Source organism: Pongo abelii, chromosome 9 (genome assembly GCF_028885655.2).
Source record: "Pongo abelii isolate AG06213 chromosome 9, NHGRI_mPonAbe1-v2.0_pri, whole genome shotgun sequence".
NCBI lineage: Eukaryota > Metazoa > Chordata > Mammalia > Primates > Hominidae > Pongo > Pongo abelii.
In genome coordinates, this window is record NC_071994.2 from 71,614,039 (window position 1) to 71,641,980 (window position 27,942).

Consider the following 27,942-nt stretch of genomic DNA (forward strand, 5'->3'; position numbering starts at 1 on the left):
GAGAAATGCCATTGGCCCATAGTTTATCTTTCACTTTCCTACCCTGGGTGTGAGCAAGAATTTCCTGTGGTTCCGCTAGGAAAATTCCTTTGTGCAGATCAGGTCCGTGGATTGGTGAGTGAATCCTAACCATGTCTTCCCTGGCCTGCCTTCACTCTTCTACCCAGACTCACCACTTCTGCACTGGTGTCTGAAGGTGTATTGAGTGATTTTGTGGAGAGCGGAAGTAGGAAGTCTTTGGGACAAAACTGAATTTACCTTGGTGAGTTTAACTTATCTGAAAAGCTGTGCGGGGGTGGGGAAAAGATACAGTTCACAGACTTCCTGCTGCCAGAGCTGACTGAGGGGAACAGAGCCGACTGGCAGGCAGGCAGATTTGAAAGAAGGGAAAGCTTTAAAGTGAAGGGCTTTGTTTCCTGGAAGACTGGTTATTTTTCCATGCTGACTCTCTCCCCATCCCCTCCCTATTCTATAATTTTTAATTGAACTTTGCTGTAGAGAGCCAGAATTCTCTCTTTCAGTGTCTTCTCCCAACAACAGGGCAAAGACAGGGGCCTTGGAATCCTAATGATTTAATGCCTATTAGTGTACTAATGTAGTGTTTCTGCATAACTCTACAGGTCAGTTCTCATCACCTTGGCCTGTCTCTGTGACATCAGCCTTGATGGTGTGATAGCTGTCCGGCTCTGTAGTCCTGTCATTGTTACTGGTAAATGAAGTTCTTTCCCTAGTTCATATTGGTTACAAACATAATGGGAAAAAAGGCAAGCAGGTTTTATTTCTTGCTAGGAATGGAGAATGAGAGCTCCTTCTCTAAAGCCCCCTCCCCCAAAACAGTGGAAAGCATTGGCTTTAAAAGAACTGTGTATGGGGAGAGAAAGGAGTGTTAGCCTACAGGGTGGAACTCCAGTTGTGCCACCTCTGTTTATAAACACATGTCTTCATACTGTGTCCGGAATTGGTGGACTCTTGGTCTCACTGACTTAAAGAATGAAGATGCGGACCCTTGCGGTGAGTATTACAGTTCTTAAAGGCGGCGTGTCCAGAGTTTGTTCCTTCTGATGTTCAGATGTGTTCAGAGTTTCTTCTTTCTGGTGGGTTCGTGGTCTCCCTCAGGAGTGAAGCTTCAGACCTTTGCGGTGAGCGTTACAGCTCATAAAGGCAGTGTGGACCCAAAGAGTGAGCAGTAGCAAGATTTATTGCAAAGAGAGAAAGAACAAAGCTTCTACAGTGTGGAAAGGGACAGTAGCAGGTTGCCACTGCTGGCGCCGGCAGCCTGCTTTTATTCTCTTATCTGGCCCCACCCACATCCTGCTGATTGGTCCATTTTATAGAGCCGAGTGGTCTGTTTTGACAGGGCGCTGATTGGTGCGTTTACAATCCCTGAGCTAGACACAAAAGTTCTCCACATCCCCACTGGATTAGCTAGATACAGAGTGTAGACAACAAAGATTCTCCACGGCCCCACCAGAGTAGCTAGATACAGAGTGTCAATTGGTGCATTCACAAACCCTGAGCTAGACACAGGGTGCTGATTGGTGTGTTTACAAATCTTGAGCTAGATACAGAGTGCCGATTGGTGTATTTACAATCCCTTAGCTAGACATAAAGGTTCTCGAAGTCCTCAGCAGAGTAGCTAGATACAGAGTGTCGATTTGCCCATTCACAAACCCTAAGCTAGACACACTGTGCTGATTGGTGCATTTACAATCCCTTAGCTAGACATAAAGGTTCTGCAAGTCCCCACCAGACTCAGGAGCCCCCCTGGCTTCACCCAGTGGATCCTGCACTGTGGCAGCAGGTGGAGCTGCCTGCCAGTCCTGCGCCATGCGCCCGCACTCCTCAGCCCTTGGGTGGTCAATGGGACTGGGCACCGTGGAGCAGTGGGCGGCGCTTGTCCGGGAGGCTCAGGCGGCACAGGAGCCCACGGAAGAGGGGAGGCTCAGGCATGGCCGGCTGCAGGTCCCGAGCCCTGCCCCGCGGGGAGGCAGCTAAGGCCCGGCGAGAAATTGAGCACAGCAGCTGCTGGCCCAGGTGCTAAGCCCCTCACTGCCCGGGCCGGCGGGGCCCGCCGGCCGGCCACTCCGAGTGAGGGGCCTGCCAAGCCCATGCCCACCCGGAACTCCAGCTGGCCCGCAAGCGCCTCGCACAGCCCCGGTTCCCGCTCGCGCCTCTCCCTCCACACCTCCCTGCAAGCTGAGGAAGCCGGCTCCGGCCTTGGCCAGCCCAGAAAGGGGTTCCCACAGTGCAGCGGTGGGCTGAAGGGCTCCTCAAGTGCCGCCAAAGTGGGAGCCCAGGCAGAGGAGGCGCCTGGAGCGAGTGAGGGCTACAAGGGCTGCCAGCACGCCGTCACCTCTCAACACAACCCAGGCACACAAAATGGTGGAGATTTTCTTGTCTGGTTTCGAGGTGGGGTAATTTAACACTCTAGTGATATGTTAATGATCTAAAGGCAATTAGGGATTGTCAGTTCCAGTTTATACGCTGGTTTGGGGGTCTAATTTCCCCCTTGGATCTGGTCAGGGGTCAAGATCTGGACCATGCTGGGCAGTCTGGCTTATTTAAGCAGCTTTGTCTATAAATAAAGGGAATAAAGAAAAACGTTAAGAAAAATAACTTTCCCAGTTATTTCATCAGGGCTTCCCTGGTCACAGCATCTGTTTGCCTCTACTAGGGCACCAAGTCCAGACTCAGGGAACTACTGGATTTTCTTAAAAATCATTAACCTTGCTCCTCCCTCTCCTTGGGCCGTATCTGTCCCCCAAAAGCAGAGCTTAGGTGCGATACGAAGAGCAGGAGAAGCATGTGGAAAGAATACCCAGAGGCGGCACCTTTTCTAACTTTTAATAAACAAAATGAGTACTTGTGTAAACCAAAAATAAAATTCTGTGGCCCCCAGCCACCTGAATGGACTTTCTCCTCAGCCAGGCTGCTCTTAAAATGTAACCTGAAAGACTGATTCAGGCCATGACAGGAAGTGGGGGTCAGACATGACTCATTCTCCAGCATGAACTTCAACATAGACTCTAAGTCTGGTAAGAAAAATTTCAGTCTATTCTCTCTGAAGCCTGCTACCCGAAGGCTGCATCTGCACAATAAGAACTTTGGTCTCCACAGTTGCTTATCTGAACCTAGACATTTCCTTTCTTTTGATCCCAGGTCTTTAGATAAAGACAATCGTCAACCAGAGTCTTTCTTAAATGTATTTGATTGAAGTCTCTTGTCTCCTTCAAATATATGAAACCAAGCTACGCCCCAACCACCTTGGACACATGTTCTTAGGATCTCCTGGGGGCTCTGTCATAGGGCATCGTCACTCATATTTGGCACAGAATAAATCTCTTTAAAATATTTTAGAGTTTGACCCTTTTCATCGAAGCTTGGTTGATGTTAATGATATCAGATGTCAGAAGTGGTGTGATAACAGGATCCTGATACACATGAGAGAGGTAGTCTCTCTCATGGGGAGTCTCTGTATTCAATCCCAAATGTCCTTCCCATGGAAGGTATAGCTGCACTTAAGCTAGTTCAAGCTTATATGGAAGACTCCAGGCAAAACTCTTTTCTCATCCCAGCTTTCCTTCATCTGGCCAAATCTTACTGCCTCGAGGTTGATTTTTGGAGATTTCACCTGTGCTTCATATTTCTTGTCCCTGCTTCTGGTGATAAATGGGTGCCTGCTTGGCACCCATCTTCTGAACTCATACAGAATATCTTTCTCATGGCATTGTAAACCAAATAAACTAATGGAAGGGGGCCTCAATCAATTTGGATGTTTATTTTGTCAGGGTTGAGGACATGCCTAGGAAAAAGGAACACGAAATCACAGGAACATCTGTGATTCATGCTTTTTCCAGAGGGTTTGAGGAGTTCAGTATTTAAAGAGGAAAGAGAAAAGAAAAAAATTGAGGAGAGTCCATAAAAGATGCAAAAGGTTACATTCTTTTGAGACTTTAGCTAGTGATGGCTGAATCCATAATTTACATGTTAAAGGAGGGCTTGGAGGAGTAATCAATTATGCACTGTCTCCCACTCAGTGAATCTGCATTTTTACAATAGATAAACAGAGTAGCAGAAACAGTCAAACATGCATTTGTCTCAGGTGAGCTGAGGGATGATTTATCCTCTGTCTTTGTTCCATACTAGTGAAAATAAGCTTGCTAATTGACATTGTCAGGGTGAAATTCAACAGATCTCTGTTTTAGAGTAAAGACCTTGGGGCCCATAAGAAATTTCCTTGTGAGCAAATTGTGAGGGAAGCCACCTGGGAGGTATGTGGCCCTCTAACTTTGCAGCTATCTATTTAGGAACAAAATATTATGAAAGGCAGTTTTGTGTGGCCCAGTTCCCAAGTTAGTATTCCCTTTGACATAGTGAGTTTGGGGCCCCAGGTTGTTATTTTCCTTTCACACCATATATTTCAAGATTTTTAGAATTAATTCGATAATCTGCTTCTATTTTTTTATTTTGCTGGTATGATGGGGAGTATACCATTAAATGGTTGTGATATTGTGAAATACATTTGGTCTTCATCACTGTTTCCTAGCATACATCTCCTAAAATTCTTGAATCTGCAAAGTGGTAAGTGTCTTTTTGTATGATAATTAATCAATTGATGGCTGGCAGCCCCTAGATAGCTTCAATTGATGGCTGGCGGCCCCTAGGTAGCTTCAGGAATGGGGGTCCTCGCTAGAAAGACTAAGGCAGGAAATGAGGGTTGGGACTTTCAGCTCCACCCACCAACCTCTGGGGAGAAGAGAGAGGCTGAAGGTTAAGTTGTACTGGTAGCCAGTGATTTAATCAATTATACTAATGTAATGATGCCTCCATGAAAACCTAAAAGGACAGGGTTCAATGAGGTTCCAAATAGCTGAACACTTGGAGGTTTCTGGAGCCTAGTGTGCTTGCTGAGGGCAGGGAAGCTCCATGCCCCTTCTCTCATGCGTCAGCCTATGCATCTATCTGTATACTTTGTGATGTCCATCATAATAAACCAGTACATATAAAGAGGAGAACCCTGATTTATAGCCAGTTAGTCAGAAGCACAGGTAAAACAACCTGAGGCTTGCAATTGGCATCAGAAGTTGGGGGGCAGTCTGTGGGACCAAGCCTTCAGCCTGTGGAATCTGATGCTATCTCCAGGTATAATGTCAGAATGGAATTAGAAGACACCCTGTTGGTGTTTGTTGCTGAAAGAATGCTTCCTTCTATTTTGGGAAAAACCCTCACAAATTTGATCACAGAAGTATTCTGTGTTGATTGTTTACTGAGTGTATAGACTATGCTGAGTTTCTGTGTTTCCTACACAGTACTATGGATACGGCTCTGACTAAGAAAACCAGGTTTTTGGTCTTGCACCCATAGGATTAATTATACAGACACACGTGGAGTGGTTTTAAGGAGCGAAAAGTTTAATAGGCAAGAAGGAAGGAAGGAAGAAGAAAACAGCTCCCCCATACAGAGACAGGGGAAGGGGGGATCTGAAAAAGAGAAAAACCTCATGTGCAGTGGAAAAATGGCTGCTTATAGGAGGAGGCTGGAGGAGGTGGTGTCTGATTTGCATAGGGCTCAGGGGATTGGTTTGACCAGGCATGTCATTCACGTGGCTCGTGAAAAAACTGGCACTCTCACCCTAGCCTTTCAATATGCAAATGCAGGGCACCACAATGTTTTACACATGTGGGGATATCTGGTGGCAGCCATATTGCCAGGCACATGTTGGGGCAAGGAAGAAGATGGTGGGAATCACAATGTTTGGGTGGACCCGGTTTCTAATGGCCAGTATTTGCATATTAAAGCTTGCTGGCCCAGCTCTAAGAGCCGGGGCTTTTCTGCTAGACAAGAAATGTTTCTGGAGCTGCTTTAAAACAAACGAAAACTTCCCAAGCACCCCTTTTCCTCTCTATCTGCCTAAAATAATTTCTTAATAACTCCTATAACAGTATTAGATGATATTGCTTAGCAAATGAGTCTCAGTACAATTTCATTTTCCCCACCTATGTATGAAAGGTGATGCCTTCCCATATAACATCAGTAATTTGCAGCTATATTATGCTTAGAGAAAGTTTTACCCTGGACACAGAAGAAGAAAATTCTGTCTATAATGCATATTGCTTGGATTTTACAAAAACTTGTTATTGTCTTGTAATGTCTTTGTTGCTTGTCTTTAGCTGTCACCTCTAGGCCATGTTGGGTTTGCATTCTCATGATCTCAGATGTCGGGTGAAGGTCCATGTGTAAGGTGCAATCACCTGACATGTATGGCAGGTAGCTGACCTGAGAGATACCAGGCAGATAATCGTGTTCCCATCTCAACCTCCCTGACTGCTGTGCGGCCCTCGGGTCACTGCTGAGGTAGTGGTAGGGTTAGCCGCATGTGTAGAAATTCTGGTTCCTCTGCATATTCCTCTTTCTATGTCTGTTATGGCAGCAGTTACTTTGACATTGGCTCCTTGTAATCTCACATTAAACATAATTTTCACAGCCACATGGCAGAAGGGAGTCTCCGTTCCTCCCTCCCGTAGGCTCTTGATGCATCTCAGTGCTGGTGCAATTTTTAATGGAATATAAAATAAATGGAGTCCTCACTCTCGTCTTTGGATCACAACTTGAGTCATAAACAAGGCTAGATATTATCATATGATTTAAACCTCTGATCTTGCTATTTATCAGAGCCTGATACAGGCCAGCATCCCTGAAGCATAGCACTATATGCCCTTGGCCCATTTTCAGTATCTGTACCATTGGATGGATTGCGCCTCCATCCCACCTTCATTCAGCCTTGTTCTTTATGGCCTTCACAGATGATGGGAGGAGTGTACAGTTTTTATAGGTCTGAATTTATCTCCATATAAGCTTTATAACATTTCTTTTCCTTTTTCAGAGCAAGGGAAAGACTCATCAGCTGTCTCATAGTGAAGATCTTTGTTTTACCATGAACCTTTGACAGCCAGCAGCACATCAGTATCTATTAAGGTCTTCTCTTACTTTGTTTTTAGCTTTACAGCTCCATTTACCTGGAACTCCTGACAGCCCTTGATCCTAGATTGAGGCCACAGGGTCGTTACTGAACCCAGGTCTATCAGTCAACATCTCTGAGCCACCACTCTGTGATACTTCCCTGACTGAACACCAGCAGCAGTTTCCAATCTGGTTTGCCGTTTCCCTTGTGGGACATAACAGCCCTAAACTAGCCAGGTTCGTGTAGTTCAGCCAGGGTATACAGGACAGAAGAACCATGTGGCACAGCTTCCTCAGATGAGTTCTCAGTGAGAGTCCCTAGGGTAGTACAGGAGGTATTATCTCTATCATCTGAGTTTTTTAAGAGATGAAACTGGCTGGATGTGTGTGAAACTGCTGTAGGTTAGATAAGCCTAGTACCCCAAAGGACTGATTATCTTGTGAAAGCTCATGAGAACAGTTCTCAGGGACTTAAAAGGGACATATCTGGTTTTGTGGTGGAAAATGAGGTCTGTTCCTACCAACTGGAATTTAAGATCTATATACAGCCTTCCTAGTCCAAATGTGCTTTATATATCAGAATATATTTACTATCAATATATTATTGTACTCTTACTATATATTTCTATTACAGAATATATTATTATTAATAACAGCCTCATGTAGGCTAGCAAGACAGCTGACATTTCACTCTATTGTAACCCAATAAATTTCTTAGAAGAAAAGAATACTAGAAGGATAAGCCAGTATCATCTTTACAGGAGAAAAGAGCTCAAGCCTGATATTAACCCTTGGTCCCACATGTGTAGTCTCGTTCCCAATACTGTTCCTTTTGTCTCGATTTCTCTCTCACTCTCATTTGCTCTCCATTTCCTCCATCACCTTGTCCTGCAAACTGTCAACAGCTCTCTCCTATATCCTAACTGATCTTCCCACTTGCACACTAGATCTGTCTAACCTTTCGCAACCCATGCTCAAAGTTAATTATGTCCTCACTTTCTTCTGCTGATTGAGATCGATAACTTTAACGGACAGTTGACACTAATAATTTTTCCTCGCTCCTTTTTTTTCTTTAGAGACAGAGTTTTGCTCTTATTGCCCAGGCTGGAGTGCAATGATGCAATCTCGGCTCACCGCAACCTCCGCCTTCCAGGTTCAAGTGATTCTCCTGCCTCAGCCTCCCTAGTAGCTGGGATTAGAGGCATGCGCCACCACGCCTGGCTAATTTTGTATTTATAGTAGAGGTGGGGTTTCTCTGTGTTGGTCAGGCTGGTCTTGAACTCCCGACCTCAGGTGATCTACCCGCCTCTGCCTCCCAGAGTGGTGGGATTACAGGTGTGAACCACTGTGCCCAGCCTAATTTTTCCTCGCTCTTAAGAAAGAATTCCCAATGTTATGTCATTTGGGATGTGTCACATTTTCTGGTCCCTGTAATACTAAAAGTCTAACAGGTCTGTGCACAATAGGCACCATAATAGGTCTGTGCACAATAGGAAACTGGCAACTTAAAACGCTTAGATGTTGCATCTTCCATGAACAAATTATTCATGGATGTAATTTATTCTACTGATACATGTGCCCTATTCTCATCCTGCGTTTTCTCATATCACGCTTCAGTTAAACCTTTATGTTTTCAATTAGTAATTCTTGGATAACCCTTGGTTTGCTTCATTATTTGACTTCCCAAGAGCACTTACCTCTTTAGTAGTATTCATCACATCTGCTATTTCGTATATATATGGCTGATCATTTAGTTGACTATAATTTTTTAGGTGAATGCCAAGTTTATAGTAGATTAAACACCATGTTGATCTTTGTCTTGATTTTAGTCCAGTTGCTAGCATATAATCAGTCTTCAACAATAATTTGTCAAATTGTGGCAGGCCAAGTTTCACTAACACAGGCCTCCATAACAACTGTTTCAGCACTAACTGACTGTTAAGTTACTTTTTCTTTTTTTTTTTTTTTTTTTTCCAAGACAGAGCCTTGCTCTCTTCCCCAGGCTGGAGTGTAATGGCGTGATCTCAGCTCATTGCAACCCCCACCTCCCGGGTTGAAGCAATTCTCCTGCCTCAGCCACCCAAGTAGCTGGGATTACAGGTACCTGTCACCAAGCCCAGCTCATTTTTGTATTTTTAGTAGAGACAGAATTTCGCCATGTTGGCCAGGCTGGTCTTGAACTCCCTGCCTCAGGTGATCCGCCTGCTTTGGCCTCCCAAAGTGGTAGGATTACAAGCGTGAGCCACCACACCTGGCTGGTTAAGTTAAATATTAAAAGCTGAAGCCGGGTGCGGTGGCTCACGCCTGTAATCCCAGCACTTTAGGAGGCCGAGGCAGGTGGATCACAAGGTCAGGAGTTCGAGACCAGCCTGGCCAATATGGTGAAATCCCATCTGTACCAAATATACAAAAATTAGCTGGGTGTGGTGGTGCGTGCCTGTGGTCCCAGCTGCTCGGGAGGCTGAGGCAGAGGAGTCACTTGAACCTGGGAGGTGGAGGTTGCGGTGAGCTGAGATTACGCCATTGCACTCCAGCCTGGGCAACAGAGCGAGACTCCGTCTCAAAAAAGAAAAAAAAATATTAAAAGCTGATAGAGCCAGTGCCCTTATACAAAGGCTGGAATGTAACAGAAGCCCACTGAGCATTTTGCCCAGGACTTTCCTGGGCCTTGAAGCATGACAAGATAACGAAGGAATCGATTAGGACCTGTTTAGGATTAAACAAGTTTTATGAGGGTCTGAAGGAACTCCCAGGCCTCCACAAACAAGTTTATTGGGGGTCTGAAGGAACTCCCCAAACCTTAATGATTAAACAGGAGACACAAGCACCCGGACCCATCTAGATTAAGTAAATTTACTGAGGCTCCAGAGGAAGGTCTTTAAAACTCAGACCTTAGTTATAGATTAGAAGAAGTTAATCACTTATGTTTTTAGATGAATGCACACCTATACGGAGACATATAGCTTGGAAGGTATATAAGCTCTGGAAAACTTTGTAATTTTGAGTTGGTCTGGAGATATTTTCCAGGCCTTCTCCCTGTACGCAGAAATAAAAACTCCCTTCTTTCCCAGTAAATCTGCATCTTGTTATTGGGCCGCGAGAAGAAGCAGCTGACCCTCCATTTGGTCTGGGAACAAAATCATCTCATCTAATATTTTGAGACTTCTCTCTCAAGACTGATATCTATTGCCTCTGTGTTTCTAGTTTTCAAGTCTCCGACATGTGTGATCCACTGAGTATTTCTCTATCATCACTCTCTACACCATGTCTATACCTTTAGGCTCCAATAAATGTCCTTGGCAAACTTTCAGGATGAGACTCCTCAGAACCTCCCAGCTGTTGTGGATTCCTCTACTTCCACACCCCAATTGCTCTGAGTATTAATTGGATATATGCTGTTATCTCCATTTGTCATTGATTAACCAAAAGAGTAGCAAAGAGGCCAGTGAAAGAGGACCCTGAATACGAGGTCATCTCAGGTCACCATATTGAAGATAAATAATTTTTGTAAATCACTTATTATGTCTATTTATACATTTGATGAAACAGTCATTCATTCTGCTGATAATAAGAGCAATCATTGCAAATGTACAGTGAGTGGTGAGAGTTGTTACACTGCACATAAGGTAGTCAGAGCAGTTATTTTTGATAATATAACATGTAAGGAGAGAATTTAATAAAATCATACTAACATCAGAGAAACATTTCATGCTGAGAGAAGAGCAAATGTGAAAGCCCTGAGGCATAAGCTGTTTGGTGATTTTAATATTGAGGATGTGTTTGGACATGGGAAAGAAAAGCCAGGAGAGATGATGGGTCACGCAAAGATTTTGGTAGAAAAGACCTCAGTCTGTTTTCTATTCATTGAAAGTAAAGAAAAATGATAACCAATGCACAGATAAGAACAGAATTTGTCATAATACGTGAACTGAGAGTAAAGTATTTAAGGTGATTATGAAAAGCCCGTATTACCAGGTAACCAAACACCTTTTCTTATTTCTCCCCTTTTTTTTGTCCTTAATTATTTTCATCTTGCCCATTTTCTAATTGTGCACAATCAATATCCTTTCTATTTCTACCTTTCTTACTTAGTCCCATTTTAACCTTCCCAATCATGCAGGGATCTGTGAACAAGAGGAACCTCAGCAGCCAGGACAGGCAGGAGCAGTGGAGTAGCTACTATGGCTTCTGGAATCCTGGTTAATGTAAAGGAGGAGGTGACCTGCCCCATCTGCCTGGAACTCCTGACACAACCCCTGAGTCTGGACTGCGGCCACAGCTTCTGCCAAGCATGCCTCACTGCAAACCACAAGAAGTCCACGCTAGACAAAGGAGAGAGAAGCTGCCCTGTGTGCCGGGTCAGTTACCAGCCTAAGAACATACGGCCTAATCGGCATGTAGCCAACATAGTGGAGAAGCTCAGGGAGGTCAAATTGAGCCCAGAGGGGCAGAAGGTTGATCACTGTGCACGCCATGGAGAGAAACTTCTACTCTTCTGTAAGGAGGACGGGAAGGTCATTTGCTGGCTTTGTGAGCGGTCTCAGGAGCACCGTGGTCACCACACATTCCTCACGGAGGAGGTTGCCCAGAAGTACCAAGTAAGAGACTGGGATGGAGGGAAGAGAGGGCAGAAAATGGGACCAGATGGAAAATTTTCACTTTGCCTTTGACATTAATTGCCTTGTCATGATAGACCTGAGGCCTAGGATTATTTTTTTCATGCTATGCTTAACTTCTGAGGCTTTAAGGACGGTTTTTTGCATTTTACCCAATTACAGGAGAATAATCCTAGAGTATATATTCCTGGCCAGGAGTAAATATTTTGTACCTTGGGTTAGATGGGTAGAGATTTGGTGTCCAAGAAAAGCTCTGATTACCCCTTTCAGCAGGAGAGTAACTGGAGTGGGTTGAGATGTAAGTTCTTTCCTTGCTGCAGGATCAGTTTTTTCTTCTAGGACAAAAAGAATCAGTCTATTCATGGTGAGGAGATGGGGAGGTCTATTACCTGAGATGTAGGGAGCACATTCACCAATGTAAGTTTTCTTCCAAGTCATGGATTCTCATTGCCATTCTCACAGTTTCTGCAAATTTGTTTCTTCTGAGATCAACCTGATTTATTTCATGTTTATACTCTATCTAGGTGCTGGGAAACCTCATAGCTTGACTATGTTGTGATTCCTTTCTCACAGGTGAAGCTCCAGGCAGCTCTGGAGATGCTGAGGCAGAAGCAGCAGGAAGCTGAAGAGTTGGAAGCTGACATCAGAGAAGAGAAAGCTTCCTGGAAGGCAAGAGGATGTGGTTCCCGAAGGAGTTAGCTAGAAATCTGGGCAGGACCATGGGAAGGAGCTTTCTTCCTCTTTATTCCCTGACACTTGATAAGTCCAGAAGTCATTTGATTAGTCCTCTTCATCCTTTCCCTGATGGGGTGTGGTGGCTGGGGAGTGAATATGTCACAATGAACACAGTAGAGAGCTATTTACATGAAGGATCTCTCTGGTGAGGATGGCTAGTGAATCCTGCATTCTATTTTTGTGCTACTTTTTGAGTCCGTGACTCTACTTGGGGAAGACATTTGGCAATGGCTCATGATTTGGTCCTCAGTTTTCAACTTTTGGCAGGGAGTTTGAGCTTGGGCTGAGAAGTAATACAGGCAGGTATGAGTGTCCTGCATAGCTGTGTGAAAGGTAAGCTACATCCAGGTAACCCATGTTGATGCAGGATGAACCTCAATATACCCATTCAAGGTCATTGTTTTAAAATGTCATGAAGGAAAAGAAATAGGAAAAATCAGCTTTCCTAAGACCTACTCTCCTTCTACTATGTCCCCTCCTTGTGAGAACTCCCCAAAAGAAACAGCTCTTTTTCTGGCTAACAGCCTCTGCCTGGTAGACTGAGTGCCCCTTTCTCTTCTCTTATCTCTGAAGACTCAAATACAGTATGACAAAACCAGCGTCTTGGCAGATTTTGAGCAACTGAGAGACATCCTGGACTGGGAGGAGAGCAATGAGCTGCAAAACCTGGAGAAGGAGGAGGAAGACATTCTAAAAAGCCTTACGAAGTCTGAAACTGAGATGGTGCAGCAGACCCAGTCCGTGAGAGAGCTCATCTCAGATGTGGAGCATCGGCTGCAGGGGTCAGTGATGGAGCTGCTTCAGGTAAAAAGTGGAAAGAAGCCTGAGCACTGAGATTAAAGAAAAGTGAAGGCTATTTCCTTTTCTGTGTTGCTGTGCTTTTTCTAATGTTAACAATGTTCTCTGCAGGACTATTTTTCTGAATCAATTGCTGAAGTTATAGGAATAATTGAATGTAGAAGTAGCAAGAGATAATCCCATTTTTATTAATTTATCCAGAACAGTAGAAAAATTTGAACACAGTAGAGATGATCAATTAGCTCTAGTCATGTTTGATAGGTTCCTATTCTCTGTATTCTAGTGTTGAGACTTATCAGTGCAGCTTTTCATTGCTCAGCTTAGCCACTGGCAAACAAATACACGTCAAAATACAAGACGCTTTTTATTTTTTTCCTTCATGGAATTAATTGAGACTTTTCCCTCTTTTTTAATTTTCTGAAAAGAATTAAATAACTGCTATCATTTCTTCTTTATATGCTCAGTAGAATTCACTAGTAAAGGCCGGGCGTGGTGGCTCACACCTGTAATCCCACCACTTTGGGAGGCCCAGGCAGGCTGATAACGAGGTCAGGAGATTGAGACCATCCTGGCTAACATGGTGAAATCCTGTCTCTACTAAAAATACAAAAAATTAGCCGGGTGTGGTGGCGGGCACCTGTAATCCCACCACTTTGGGAGGTGCAGGCAGGCTGATCACGAGGTCAGGAGATTGAGACCATCCTGGCTAACATGGTGACATCCTGTCTCTACTAAAAATACAAAAAATTAGCCGGGTGTGGTGGCGGGCACCTGTAATCCCAGCTACTCGGGAGGCTGAGGCAGGAGAATAGTGTGAACCCGGGAGGCGGAGCTTGCAGTAAGCCAAGATCGTGCCACTGCACTCCAGCCTGGGCAACAGTGCGAGACTCCATCTCAAAAAAAAAAAAAGAAAACTGCTCTCATCCCAATTTTCAAGAATACAATACATTGTTAACTATAATTGCCACATTGTGCAATAGATCTCTTGAAGATAGTCATCTTTTCATTCTGAAGTTGGTATCCTTTTACCAATATCGGCCTCAACTGTCCCTACACCCCAGCTCCTGGAAACCCCTCTTCCACTCTACTTTTATGAGCTCAACTATTTTTTACATCTACATACTAAGTGATATTATACAGTATTTGTCTTTCTGTTCCTGACTTACTTTACTTAAAGTCCTCCATGGTGTGAGATAGTCTTCTGCATATGGCTATCCAGTTGTTCCAACACAACTGAGAATGGTCCTACCACTGAGGGCAACCTGGCATTTAGATGGCTCGTAGACTGAGTCCACTGCATAGATCTAGAGCCTAGGCTGTGAGATACGGCCTGGAGGCTTATCCATAGGTACCCGTCTGGAGTCCGGTGCCTTCAGACCTGCCAGGCTGGGTTTTACTAGGTTGAGCCCAGTGTTAGGGTCTGAGGTAACATTTGGTGCTCATTTTCCCCTCTTTCTCCTTGTGGAGGGTATCTCTCACATGCTATGCTGCCTAGAGTTGTAAGAGGGGTGAAATGGAAAATGTAAAACTGTCCTTCCTACATTCTTCCATGAGTCTTTTTCTTCTTTCTGTGCTATACCCAGATGCTGTAAGCTCCCACCCTATTTCTTAGTTCTGGTGAGGTGTTTTAGTTCTTGGATGGTTGTTTAAATTGTTTTTTGGGGGAGACAACTGCTAGAGACTCCTATGATACTATTTTGCTGACATCCATCTGCAATTCCTTTCATTTCTATCTACAGCACACACACTTATGTCTCCTCTTTTATTCCTGATTTTGGTGATTTGTTTTCTCTCCCTTTTTTCGTCCTTTTAGTTATATTTGGTCAATTTTGTTAACTTTTAGGAGGTTAAAAAGGCTTTTTGCTACATTGATTTTATCTTTTTTTAAACTTTCTGTATCGTTTCTGCTCTGATCTTTATTATTTCATCTTTTTCATTGAGTTTTTTGTTGTTCCTTTTCTAATTTTTCTAAGGTGAAATCTTAGATACTGTGAAATCTTTTTTTTTTCTGATATAGTGTTTAATAAATGAATTGCTTTAACTGTATTTCATACATTTTAATTTTTGAGTTTTCATTTGGCTCAATGTATTTTCTAATTTTCTTTGTGATTTTTTGGTTTACTCTTGGGTTATTCAGAAAAGTAGTGTTTAATTTTAAAGCATTTAAGAATTTTTTAAATGTTTCTTCTGCTGTGGATTTCAAATCCCCTTCCTTGGTAATCAGATAACTTGTTTTATCATTCGTTAATATATTGAAACTTATGGTATGGAATATTACATGAGCAGGAAAATGTTTTATATGCATTTGAAAAGAATATGTATTCTGCATTCATTTGGTGAAATAATCTAAAGATGTCCATTAGGTCAAGCTAACTGATAGTGTTGTCTTCTATATCCTTTATGGTTTTTATACTAGCTTTTCTATTAATTACTGAGAGTAAATTATTGAAATCTTCACCAGTTGTTATTGAGTTGTCTGTTTTCCTTTTCTTAATTCTTTATATATTGTTTTCAGTATTCTGAAACTCTGTTGTTAGGTGAAGATACACTAATATTGTTATTTCTTCTTGACATATTGAACCTTTCTTTCATTATGAAATATTCCTGTTATTCTCACATAGCCGTTCTTGCCTTAAAGTATCTTTGGTCTAATATTAATGTATCTACTTGAGTTGTCTTATGGTTACTGCTTGCATAGTATATATACTTTTATTTCTACTTTGGGTTTATTTATGCTTTGAATCTAATATATGCTCTCCTATAGGTAGTGATAACTGAATTTTCTTCTTTACCCAGTCTGTCTGACAGTCTCTGACTTTTCATTTGGGTTTTCATTATAACATTTAATGCAATTATTGATATAGTTTTACTTAAATTTACCATTTTGCTATTTGTTTTCTATATTTCTCCTTTTTTGATGTTGTTATTTCTGCATCCTTAACTGGATTCTTTTGTGTTAAATATTTTCCAATGTAGATTTTTAGTTTTTCTCTTTTTCAGCTGTATGACATTAGTACTCTTCCTAGTGCTTGCTCTAATGATTACAATATGCATCTTGTCCTATCACAGCCACCTTCTGATTAATAGTAACTTAATTCCAGCAAAATACAGAAACTTCCCTTCAATATTGCTTCATTTTCTTCATCTTTGTTTATCATTTTGTCATATATCTCACATGCATATATGTTATAATCTATTAATATAGTATTGAATTACTTTGTAATAAACTTAATGTCTTTTGAAGTTACTAAGAAAATACTTTGGGAAATAAACTATAGATTCTTTTATCTTAACTCACATTTTATAGTATTTCCATTTTGTTTAGGTTTATTATGAATTTGGGTAAATCTTTGGAGGAAATTAATTTCAACTGAAGAAATTTAAAAAATATTTTTGGGAAGAAATATTTATGGGAAGAAATATTTTGCAGGGGCTCACACCTGTAATCTCAGCAATTTGGGAGGCTGAGGCAGGTGGATCACCTGAGGTCAGGAGTTCAAGACCAGCTGGCCAACATGCAGAAACCCCATCTCTACTAAAAATACAAAAATTAGCTGGGCATGGTGGCACGTGCCTGTAATCCCACCTACTTGAGAAACTGAGGCAGGAGACTCGCTTGAACCTGGGAGGCAGAGGTTACAGTGAGTCGAGATGGCATCACTGCACTCCAGCCTGGGCAACAGAGTTCAGACTCTGTCTCAAAAAAAGAAAGAAAAAAAAGGAAAAAACATTTTTTCTCCATCTTCCAGCAACAAATTCTCTCAGTCTTCATCTGAGAATATTTTTTTCTTCATCTTTGAAGAAAACTTTTGCTTTATATGGAGTTTGGAGTTGACAGTTTCTTTTAGTGCTTTCAATGAGTCAGTCTAGTCTTTTCTCTCATCTATTATTTCAGATGAGAAGTCAGCTATTAATCGTGTTGAAAGCATTCCTTATATAATGATTAACTTTTCTCTTGCTGCTTTAATTTTTTCTTTGCTTTGATTGTAGCCTTTGGAAGTTTTTCTATGATATTTGGGTCTCATATTAGTTATTTAACTTGGGGTTCATTGAACATAGATTTATATATTAATATAGATGAAATATTAATTTTTATAGAATGTAAACAATTTTTCCCCAATTTTTTTTTTTACTCGAAAATGTAGCAACATACATGTAATAGGTCTTAAAACAGGTTTTAAAAACCTTTTCCTCTCTTCTTTCCTTCTGGAAGACCTACTACATGTACATTGCTACATTGTGACATCTGACATGTCTTTGAGGCTCTTTTTATTTCTTAAGTCTTTTTTCCCTCTGTTCTTTAAATCAGAAAATTTTTATTGATGCAGCTTTTCAGGTTCAATGATCTTTTTGTGTGCTGTGGAGCACTTTTAGCAAATATTTCATTATTGTTATTTTACTTAAAATTTTCAGAATTTTTATTTCCTTATCATTTCTATCTCTTGAGCATATCTATTTTTGAGTCATTGTTTTTATACTTCAATTCTTTAAGCATAGTTCTCCTTAGTTTTTTAACCTATTTACAATAGTTGCTTTGAAGTCTTTATCTTCTAGCTCCAACATCTGGGGTCACTTGAGGATATTTTCTATTTATTGTTTTGGGGTTTTTTTTTGTTTTTTGTTTTTTTTAAATCCCCCTGAGCTGTGGTATTCTATCTTGTCTCTTTGTATGTGTACACATTTCTTTTGTAAATAACATATATATATTTTAGACAGAGTCTCACTCTGTCGCCCATGCTAGTATGTAATGGTGCGATCTTGACTCACTATAGCCTCGACATCCTGAACTCAAGCAATCCCCTCACCTCAGCCCCCAGAGTAGCTGGGACTACAGCTCCACACTACCATGCTCACCTAATTTTTGTATTTTTTGTAGAGATGGGATTTCACCATGTTGCCCAGGCTGGTCTCAATCCACTTGCCTCAGCCTCCCGCAGTCCTGGGATTACAGGAATGAGCCACTGCAGCTGGCCAAAACATACATTTTTGTTACTTTGTTGTTTCTGAGAATTCCCATCCTCTAGTCTCTACCCAGCAAGAAGCGTTTCTGTATCTTCATTTAGTTACTTCCCTGTGGTTGCTAATGTCTCTGCTGTGTTTAAAGAAAGCTAAAATATAATTTTTAAGTGTGGCATCCTAGCTTTGCCCTGTGTGTCCGTGTATCTTTGGTTTGCTTCTAATCTCGAATATAAGTTATGTTCAGTACCCTCAAGGCAGTAAGGCTTCTGTCGTCTCCTGATGCATCTATGCTTGGGTAAGTGAGATTGCCCAAATTAATTCAAAGTTAAGGCTGTTTAAAAATCTGCTACAATTTACTCACTGATATGTTGTTTCACTTATCCTTTCCATACGTGTGTGTCTTTAGCATGGCCAGGGTTGCATATAACTTACTCCTAGTTAAGTTAATATATGTAATTCCTGTTGTTTCCAGCCACAGTGCAGTAGTGCTTTTAAGACGGGCATCTGGGCTGGGCACGGTGGCTCATGCCTGTAATCCTAGCACTTTGGGAGGCTGAGGCGGGCGGATCACGAGGTCAGGAGATCGAGACCATCCTGGCTAACACGGTGAAACACCATCTCTACTAAAAATACAAAAAAAAAAAAAATTAGCTGGGCGAGGTGGCGGCGGGAGCCTGTAGTCCCAGCTACTCGGGAGGCTGAAACAGGAGAATGGCATGAACCCAGGAGGCAGAGCTTGCAGTGAGCCGAGATCGCGCCACTGCACTCCAGCCTGGGTGACAGAGCGAGACTCCATCTCAAAAAAAAAAAAAAAACCAGATGGGCATCTGATCCAACACAGACAAATGCCATGCAAGCCTAAAAGTTTTTTATGTTAAAACTTAGAAGTTCTCCTTTCTACTGGGGTTTATATCAGGAGAGTTACATTTCCTTCATGTACAGAGAATAAACTCAATGTAGAGGAATAGGTAGAATTTGGAGAAGGACATTGATCACATTTTTGTTTTTTGTTTTCAGATGAAGTCTCACTCTGTCGCCCAGGCTGAAGTGCAGTGGCGTGATCTCAGCTCACTGCAACCTCGCCTCCTGGGTTCAAACAATTCTTGTGCCTCAGCCTCCCGAGTAGCTGGGATTATAGGCATGCGTATGTTTTGAAGAGACAGGATTTCACCAGATTGGCCAGGCTGGTCTTGAACTCCTGACCTCAAGTGATCTGCTCGCCTTAGCCTCCCAAAGTGCTGGGATCACAGGCGGGAGTCACTGTGCCGGGCCCATAGACCAGATCTTGATGACAAGGTTTGAGTTTCAAAATTCAGCTGTGACTGAAGTTGTAATTACCCTTGCCAAAATCTTTTTCACCACTTAATCCAGTTTTATTTGGTTTATGTTACATACAACATAAAATTACTAATACAAAAAGCAAAACTATTTGATTGTATGTGTAGATCCAGCTATTGGCTTTGTTCTTGAAAAAAAATCTATGTGGAAAAATTGTGTCTGGCATAAAGGAGATCAAAGACATTGCATTGGTACATATCTGCTAAAACAAAACAATATTTATGGTGATAAAGTGGAGTAGATTACCTAAAACCATTAAGAATGTAAACTAGCCGGGTGCGGTGGCTCACGCCTGTAATCCCAGCACTTTAGGAGGTGGAGGCAGGAGGATCAACCTGAGGTTGGGAGTTCGAGACCAGCCCGACCAACATGGAGAAACCCTGTCTCTACTAAAAATACAAAAATTAGCCGGGTGTGGTGGCACACACCTGTAATCCCAGCTACTCGGGAGGCTGAGGCAGGAGAATCGCTTGAACCCAGGAGGTGGAGGTTGCGGTGAGCCGAGATTGCGCCACTGTACTCCGGCCTGGGAAACAAGAGTGAAACCCCGTATCAAAAAAAAAAAAAAAAAAAAAGAATGTAGACCAAACTGTCCTGTTAGAGACTAGAGTTCAGAGTAAATGTAGTTTTTAGCACAATGACTGAGTAGATATTAGTAATATTATGGACAATGTAGTATAAGAGAGAAGACAGTATGGTTGGTATTATGTAATAAAAATTCTTAGTTGTTGGTCCTTGTTGCTCCTTCACTACTGAATACATTAAACTGCATTTAAGTGACAAACTTGGGTAAAAGTAGAGAATTGGAAATCAGTTGCATATATGTGTGTCAAACTTAAGGAAGTGAATGAAGTCAGTTACAGTTAATGTCTAAAATGAAAAGAGAGCAACCTTAAGAAGTACATAGGCCGGGTGTCGTGGCTTATGCCTGTAATCTCAGCACTTTGGGAGGCCAAGGCAGGTGGATCACTTGAGGTCAGGAGTTCAAGACCAGCCTGACCAACATGGTGAAACCCCATTTCTACTAAAAATACAAAAAATAGCCGGGCATTGTGGTAGGTGCCAGTAATCCCAGCTACTTGGGAGGTTGAGGCAGGAGAATGGCTTGAACCCGGGAGGTGGAGGTTGCAGTGACCTGAGATCACGCCACTGCACTCCAGCCTGGGCAACAAAGTGAGACTCCTTTTTAAAAAAAAAGAAAGAAAGAAAGAAAAATATCTTATACTTGTTTAGTACACTTGTTTGCTTATACCCTTAGCAAAAGTCACGTAAACATCTTGAGCACTATTATTCATTCATCTTTGATTCTTCAAAACGTGACATAATGCCTGGAGAATAAGTTTATATATATGTTTTGTTGTTTATTTTTGTGATTTTGTTTTTGTTTAGAAATGGGGTCTTACTCTGCAACCCAGACTGGAGTGCAGTAGTGTGATCCTAGCTCAATGCAGCCTCAGTCAAACTTCTGGGCTCAAATTCTCCCACCTCAGCTTCCCAAGTAGTTGGAACTACAGGCTCATGCCACCGTGCTTGGCTAATTTTTTTTTAATTTTTTGTAGAGATGGGGTCATGCTATGTTGCCTAGGCTGTACATCTGTTTAATAAATCAAAGAAGCACTAATTATTTAAATCATTTCATGGAGAGCCATATACGTTTGGAGAAAAACAAATTGTCAGTCACTTCTTTTCATTCTAAACATGTCCCATCTGCAGAAACCGGAAACCTCTTCCACAAGGATGAAAGCTATTTCTACTTTTAAGGGAACTTGGAAATCTCACATGAGTCTTCTGGGATGATTGCCTTGAGTCTTATCTTTGCTTTTTTGTCTTTCACACTATCACCATCTCTATTCTCAGCACATTAGGAACTGGGGGAAATGTGATGAAGCTTTATAAGTGAGGAGAGACTCTTTCTTTCTTAATTGATGTTTTCTCTCTTTTTCCTAGGGTGTGGATGGCATCATAAAAAGGTATGTCTGGGAGGACAGAGATGGTCCTTTTGTGCAGTGAGGAGAGATTTATAGCCATTGGAATTGTCCTGGGTTTAATTAGAATAAAACATCTCCCAGGGCAGGAAAATTTCAATATTGTTTTATCATAAATTTCTGGTCATAAATCAGCATTCGAATGTTCTATAACTATTAAGAATAGACCAGATTTGGCCAGGTGTGGTGGCTCAAGCCTATAATCCCAGCACTTTGGGACACTGAGTCATGAACATCAGGAGTTTGAGACCAGCCTGGCCAACATGGCAAAACCCTGTCTCTATCAAAAAAATACAAAAATAAGGGGGGCGTGGTGGCACACCCCTGTAATCCCAGCTATTCGGGAGGCTGAGGCATGAGAATTGCTTGAATCCGGGAGGCAAAGGTTGCAGTGAGCTGAGACCATGCCACTGCACTCCAGTCTGGGTGACAAAGTGAGACTCTGTCTTAGAAAAATCAATAAAATTAAATAAAATTAAAAAAAAAAAAAGGAATAGACCAGATTCTATGGTAGAAAATTTGGGTGGTGGAGACTCAGAGTGTGGGTCAGTAGTGGTTTCAGGGATAAGGTGTTGCAGTGTCGGACCCCTGTGCCATCACCATTTTATTACCTACATCTAGTTCTGTTTCTGTATTTAATAGGTACTTGATTTATTTTGGATGGGCCATATCTTCTTTTTCTCTCATATACCCCTAATTGTCCACTGGGACAATTCCCACATGTTTATATTTTCCTCCTGGAAAAAGACCAGTTCCTCTTCATTTATATTTAGATTTCCAAAATCAGATGTTTATTTCTGGAATAATATTTCAAAATAATATTCTAGATATTATGTGGTCATGGTACAAAGAATTGATCCACCTCAGTTGCGTTCTTTAGAAGAGCATAAAAAGGTGCTATTCTTGTGTTTAAAATCGCACACCTCGCACACCTACGTGGTGGTATCAAGTTCTTTCTAACCACATGAAATTCAGGCCAGTAATAGTTTAATGCACATAAATTCTCATTTGCCAAGTGTTTGTAATTTTTCCCAGAAATCTGAAACCTTAGATGTTATCTGAGTACCTCCCTGCTGGGAATAGCTTTGAAGGTCTTAGGCCTCTCCAAACAGGATTCCTCTCTTGATATGTCTCAAACATCCAGGAGCCAGGTTCTGCAACCTCACTTTCTAACCATCTCCCTGGGAACTCAACATACATAGCAATGATGTTTCCACCCATTAAATGTTAGGGTTTCTTTTGTAAGGCACCAAAGTTTTGTTTTGTTTTAAAATCCTTTTTGTGTGTGTGTGTGTCCTATGAGTTTAAGAATGTAGACAGGGAGAGGTTAATTATTTCATTTTAGAAGGAAGAAACTGTGCTTCTGAGAGGTTAAGATCTTCCCATGTTCTCACAGAAAGTAAGTGGGAAGGCAAACATGAGAACATTTTGTTTGCCTCCAGGGTCAAGAGTTTGCACTCTCCCTTCTCAGGATCCCCAAGAAGAGAGTTCAAGTGCATCAATGGGGTGAAATAATAGGAAGTCAGGGGTGTTCCAGGGACACAAGGTCAAAGGTTTGGAAGTATTTCTTTTTTTTTTTTTTAATTCTTAGGATGCAGAACGTGACCTTGAAGAAGCCAGAAACTTTTCCAAAAAATCAAAGGAGAGTGTTTCGAGCTCCTAATCTGAAAGGAATGCTAGAAGTGTTTAGAGGTGAGGAAAGCTAGATCAACAACAGGGTTATGCAATTCAAGTGGTGTCAGGGTGCTAAATAGGGAAGAGGGTGCAGTTTCCAAATATGGATAGAGGGGATAGGGGAGGATGGATATTGTCTGCTGCTGATGGGATTATATTTAATGGGAAATGGCTAGGTGGCTGTTTCATCTCATCATTCAGCAATTTACTGCCCTACCATAGGGCATACCTACTCTTTCCCTAATCTGGAGAGAAAATGAATTTCAGTGCTGACTCCTTTGTTTGTATTCAATATTGTGCATTTTTATCATTTCAGAGCTGACAGATGTCCGACGCTACTGGGGTAAGGAGAAGTCACATTATCATAAGCCACCCTGCGGCTTATCATTATTGTTATCTTTATCTTTTAGAATTTTATGTTCTCTATTAGGCTCATGTTTTAGGATTTATGATTCTCCTTCCAACACACACATAACTTGCCCCTCCTTTTAACTTCTAAACAAGGTTCCTCCCAGTTTTCTCTCAAGTCTTTGTCAAGATTTCTCTCATGTCACAAATAAAGTTACATTATATCCCTTAGCTGACCTGTTAATTTTTCTACAGTTGATGTGACAGTGGCTCCAAACGACATTTCATATGCTGTCATTTCTGAAGATATGAGACAAGTGAGCTGTCCGGAACCACAGATAATATATGGGGCACAAGGGACAACATATCAGACATATGTGAATTTCAATTATTGTACTGGCATCCTGGGCTCTCAAAGTATCACGTCAGGGAAACATTACTGGGAGGTAGACGTGTCCAAGAAAAGTGCTTGGATCCTGGGGGTATGTGCTGGCTTCCAACCTGATGCAATGTATAATATTGAACAAAATGAAAATTATCAACCTCAATATGGCTACTGGGTTATAGGGTTAGAGGAAGGAGTTAAATGTAGTGCTTTCCAGGATGGTTCCTTCCATAATCCTTCTGCTCCTTTCATTGTGCCCCTCTCTGTGATTATTTGTCCTGATCGTGTTGGAGTTTTCCTAGACTATGAGGCTTGCACTGTCTCATTCTTCAATATCACAAACCATGGATTTCTCATCTATAAGTTTTCTCACTGTTCTTTTTCTCAGCCTGTATTTCCATATTTAAATCCTAGAAAATGTAGAGTCCCCATGACTCTGTGCTCACCAAGCTCTTGAACCTTCTTACACACTCAGCCCCTTCTGTACAGCACCTCTTGTCCAGGTGCATCTCATACACCTGAACTCATTTGCATCATTTTAACCATCTTTTCCTTGCTGTCTCCCTTCTTTCTATTTGAACATCCTTCACTCATCAGTAAAATGTAATAATTGCCTTGAGCCATATTCTCCCCCATATGTTATTGACATTTGATAGCAATTTTTTTCATCATTTTCCATACTCCTAAGGAAAACTGACCTATACCTCATAAAATGAGACCACTATTTAGGTATTACTTCCACCAAATATTTATCACCCAATTGCCTCTGACACTGACTAAGAAGATGAAGAAAAGCTTTTCAACAGCCTTTCTGTATCATCGTGTGATAGTTGCTCACCAATGAATGAGTCCTTAGCCCTGTGTCAGTTTACCCTCGATGCCCTTATTTGTGAGTTAAAGAGAAAATATCATAAATGGTATACTCTTAAGTGTAGAGGTTTTGTATCTAGAGGATCTGAGTTCAACTCCTGTCTCTCCATATACTAGCAGTGTAACTGTGAATAACATACTTAAATGGCTGTGCTTATTTCCTTTTCTTTTCTTTCCTTTTTTTTTTTTTGAGATGGAGTTTTGCTTTTGTTCCCCAGGCTGGAGTGCAATGGCACGATCTCGGCTCACTGCAACCTCCACCTCTCAGATTCAAGCAATTCTCCTGCCTCAGCCTCCCAAGTAGCTGGGATTACAGGCGCCCACCACCACTCCCGGCTAAATTTGTATTTTTAGTAGAGACGGGGTTTCCCCATGTTAGTTAGGCTCATCTAGAACTCCTGACCTCAGGTGATCCACTCGCCTCGGCCTCCCAAAGTGCTGGGATTACAGGCATGAGCCACCACACCCAGCCTGTGCTTATTTTCTTAAAATAATTTTTGTATTAAAAACTTCACATTAAATAAGTGCTAATGTTTTATTGCATAGTAGGGTGACTAGAGTTAACAGTAACCTATTGCATATATTTTGAAGTAGCTAGAAGAGGGGATTTTGAAAGTTCTCAACACAAAGAAATGACACATATTTGAGGTGATGGATATGCTAATTACCCTGATTTGGTTATTACACAATGTATACATGTATCAAAACATCACACTGTACCACATAAATATGTACATTTATTATTTGTCAATTAAAAGCAAAATAAAACAAAAAACCTTCGTCTAATACTTTGGATCATTGTGAAAAAATAAATTCCTGAAGTATAAAGCATCCATCTAAGTGTCTCAATCTAATAAGTATTTGTTCTACCAATTACTGAAAAACATAAACTCTGTTAATGTCTCATGGAACAGGTTGTGCCTTCAGGGAAACTAGGATTGGATTTACTAAATTCTCATTTTTTAGATCTCAGATACTACTGTCAAAATGACTTCAATTCTGCCTTCTATATATAATACACACATATATTTAGGATTTTATTGTAATTCTAGTGTTGCTACATATTAGTCTTTATCAAACAAACTGAATTATGTGGGAATCAGTTTATTAATTGTGAAAAATAATTGTAATAAAATTAGCTGATGTCGTTTTTTAAAAGTTAAACAGAGTTTTTTAAATAACTTCACTCATTTCTAGCACGTAAGTGGTAATCCATTATGGTGTTGGGTTTTTTGTTTGTTTGTTTTGAGACAGGGTTTGTCTCTGTCACCCAAGCTGGAGTGCAATGGCACGATCTCGGCTCACTGCAACCTCCACCTCCAGGGTTCATCCTCCCACCTCAGCCTCCTGAGTAGCTGGGACTACAGGCACGCACCACCATGCCCTGGTTATTTTTTGTATTTTTGGTAGAGACGGGGTTTTACTATGTTGCCCAGGCTGGTCCCGAACCCCTGGGCTCAAGCGATCTGCCCACTTTACCTCCCAAAGTGCTAGGATTATAGGTGTGAGCCACCATGCCCGGCCTCATTATGGTGTCTATTAATTTTTGGTTCCCTCTCACTGTGACTGACAGCAATAATTTTTAACAATATGTAATAGTTTATTTTCAAAATTATCTTTCTCCCTTCGTTTTAAGAAATACAATAACTAAATTAAAAATCACAGATTTTTCTTGTAGAAAGTTTTAAAATAAGTGTTTATAAATGGGAAAAAAAATCTTTGTTCTTAATTTCATAGCTGCCTAGTCTTAAGTTGTTTTAAGTATTTCTGAGTACTCTAATTTCATTGTAAATTTTTCCTGTTTGCCAAGTAGTAAAAATGTATTTAGCACAGTGATGCAGATAAAGTCAGAAGTACATGTGGCATTTCTCAACAATGGTATCGATAAGTGAATTGTGAGCCCAGGTTAGCCTCACTCTTTTCATTAAGGTAACAAAGGCATGGTAATTTTCATAAATGACAAAAAAATACTTGTTCTCCTTGTTCAGTGAGGAGAATTATTTTTGCAGCAGATGTTTATGAAGGATCCCTATGTCTATTGGCATTTTTATTTCCAACTCTTTCCCAAGTTTTGAGCTGAAGTTTTTTGTTTTGTTTTAATGGGCTGCCTCATCATATAGTCTCTGCTCTTGACCCTGCTTGGTCACAGAAATTTTAAGGTCTCTGTCTTTGTGGTAACTTTAGTCAGAGAAGGGATTCCAAGGGGAATATTTTCAGTAACTGTGTATGTGTGTGCACACACCTCTACCTCAGCACCATCCAGGGAAACCGAGGAGGTTGATGCTATAAATTTTCCCTTTTACCTCTGCTTTCCTGTCACCCAATACTATGAAGATTGAGGCTTTCACTCACTGGGAACAGCCTGGACTAGCTTGAATTATTGACAAGTACTCTCCAGGGACATTAATGCCTTTTCATTTCTTGGAAAGCCAAGTCCCACAGCTCAGGATGAAGTACCCAGTTACACAACAATAAAGACCTGAATTTGTATATACAATAGAAAAGATCTGCACACTGAAGGATTTTTTTTAAACAGATGCTCCTGGCCCTAGTAATGAATCTCTCAGCTGAAAAGAATATGAAGCTTATGAATTGCTCTGCGCTACACTCCGTCTTCTCAGTAAAAGGCTGGCTGAAGAAGGCAACCTGTGCTCAACCTGTGCTCAAAAAGGCTAATGGACATCAACTGTGGATTTTCTTTCTGCCTATGTATCAGTTCTAGGATGTTCCCTCCCCATCACTTCTGAACCTCTGAGTAACAATTATGTCGTCTAATATTCTGAGACCTCAGGTCTATGCTGGGCCATTAATTAGGCATATCTGGCTAGAATTTTGGTACAATCTGGGGAGAAGCACAGAGAAAAGAGGTTGTAAAAAAATAGGGATTGCTTGAAGACTGTTCTGCAGGACACTGAGTAAAGAATGGGAGCAGGCCTCAAGCAGAAACCAGTGAGAGGACAAAGATAATACAAAGAAGCAGAATGAGAGTTCGTAGGGGCTAAAGAGAAGGTGCCCTGATGAAGAGCCAATTCTAAGATTCAAAGGGAGAGAAAAGTAAAAGAACGTTTATAGGACGTGTTGGAGGGATGGGATGGAGTAAGCGTCGGGCAGAGGAGAGCTCTTTGGAAAAGAGATCTCTTTGGTTTTTTTCTCTGGACATTGCAACCAGTACTCCTACTTGATGCTATACTTGTTGCAAGGTAACAATTATGTTCTGAGCTCCTTGATCCTCTTCAGTATCAATAAGATACATAAATTAAATCTCATAATATGC

The 27,942-nt window shown here is 41.3% G+C and overlaps 1 protein-coding gene across 10 annotated transcripts; it reads left to right on the forward strand.

Annotated features, from left to right (window-relative positions):
* The first annotated feature begins 25 nt into the window (after positions 1 to 25).
* On the forward strand, positions 26 to 27,942 carry TRIM5 (tripartite motif containing 5). Of its 10 annotated transcripts, none has more exons than XM_024254356.3 (8): positions 26 to 262; positions 11,081 to 11,558; positions 12,150 to 12,245; positions 12,885 to 13,115; positions 21,354 to 21,376; positions 22,983 to 23,083; positions 23,382 to 23,408; positions 23,669 to 25,496. In XM_024254356.3, the coding sequence occupies exons 2-8, from the start codon at positions 11,142 to 11,144 to the stop codon at positions 24,253 to 24,255; spliced, it is 1,482 nt and encodes a 493-aa protein (XP_024110124.1). In that variant the 5' UTR covers positions 26 to 262; positions 11,081 to 11,141; the 3' UTR covers positions 24,256 to 25,496.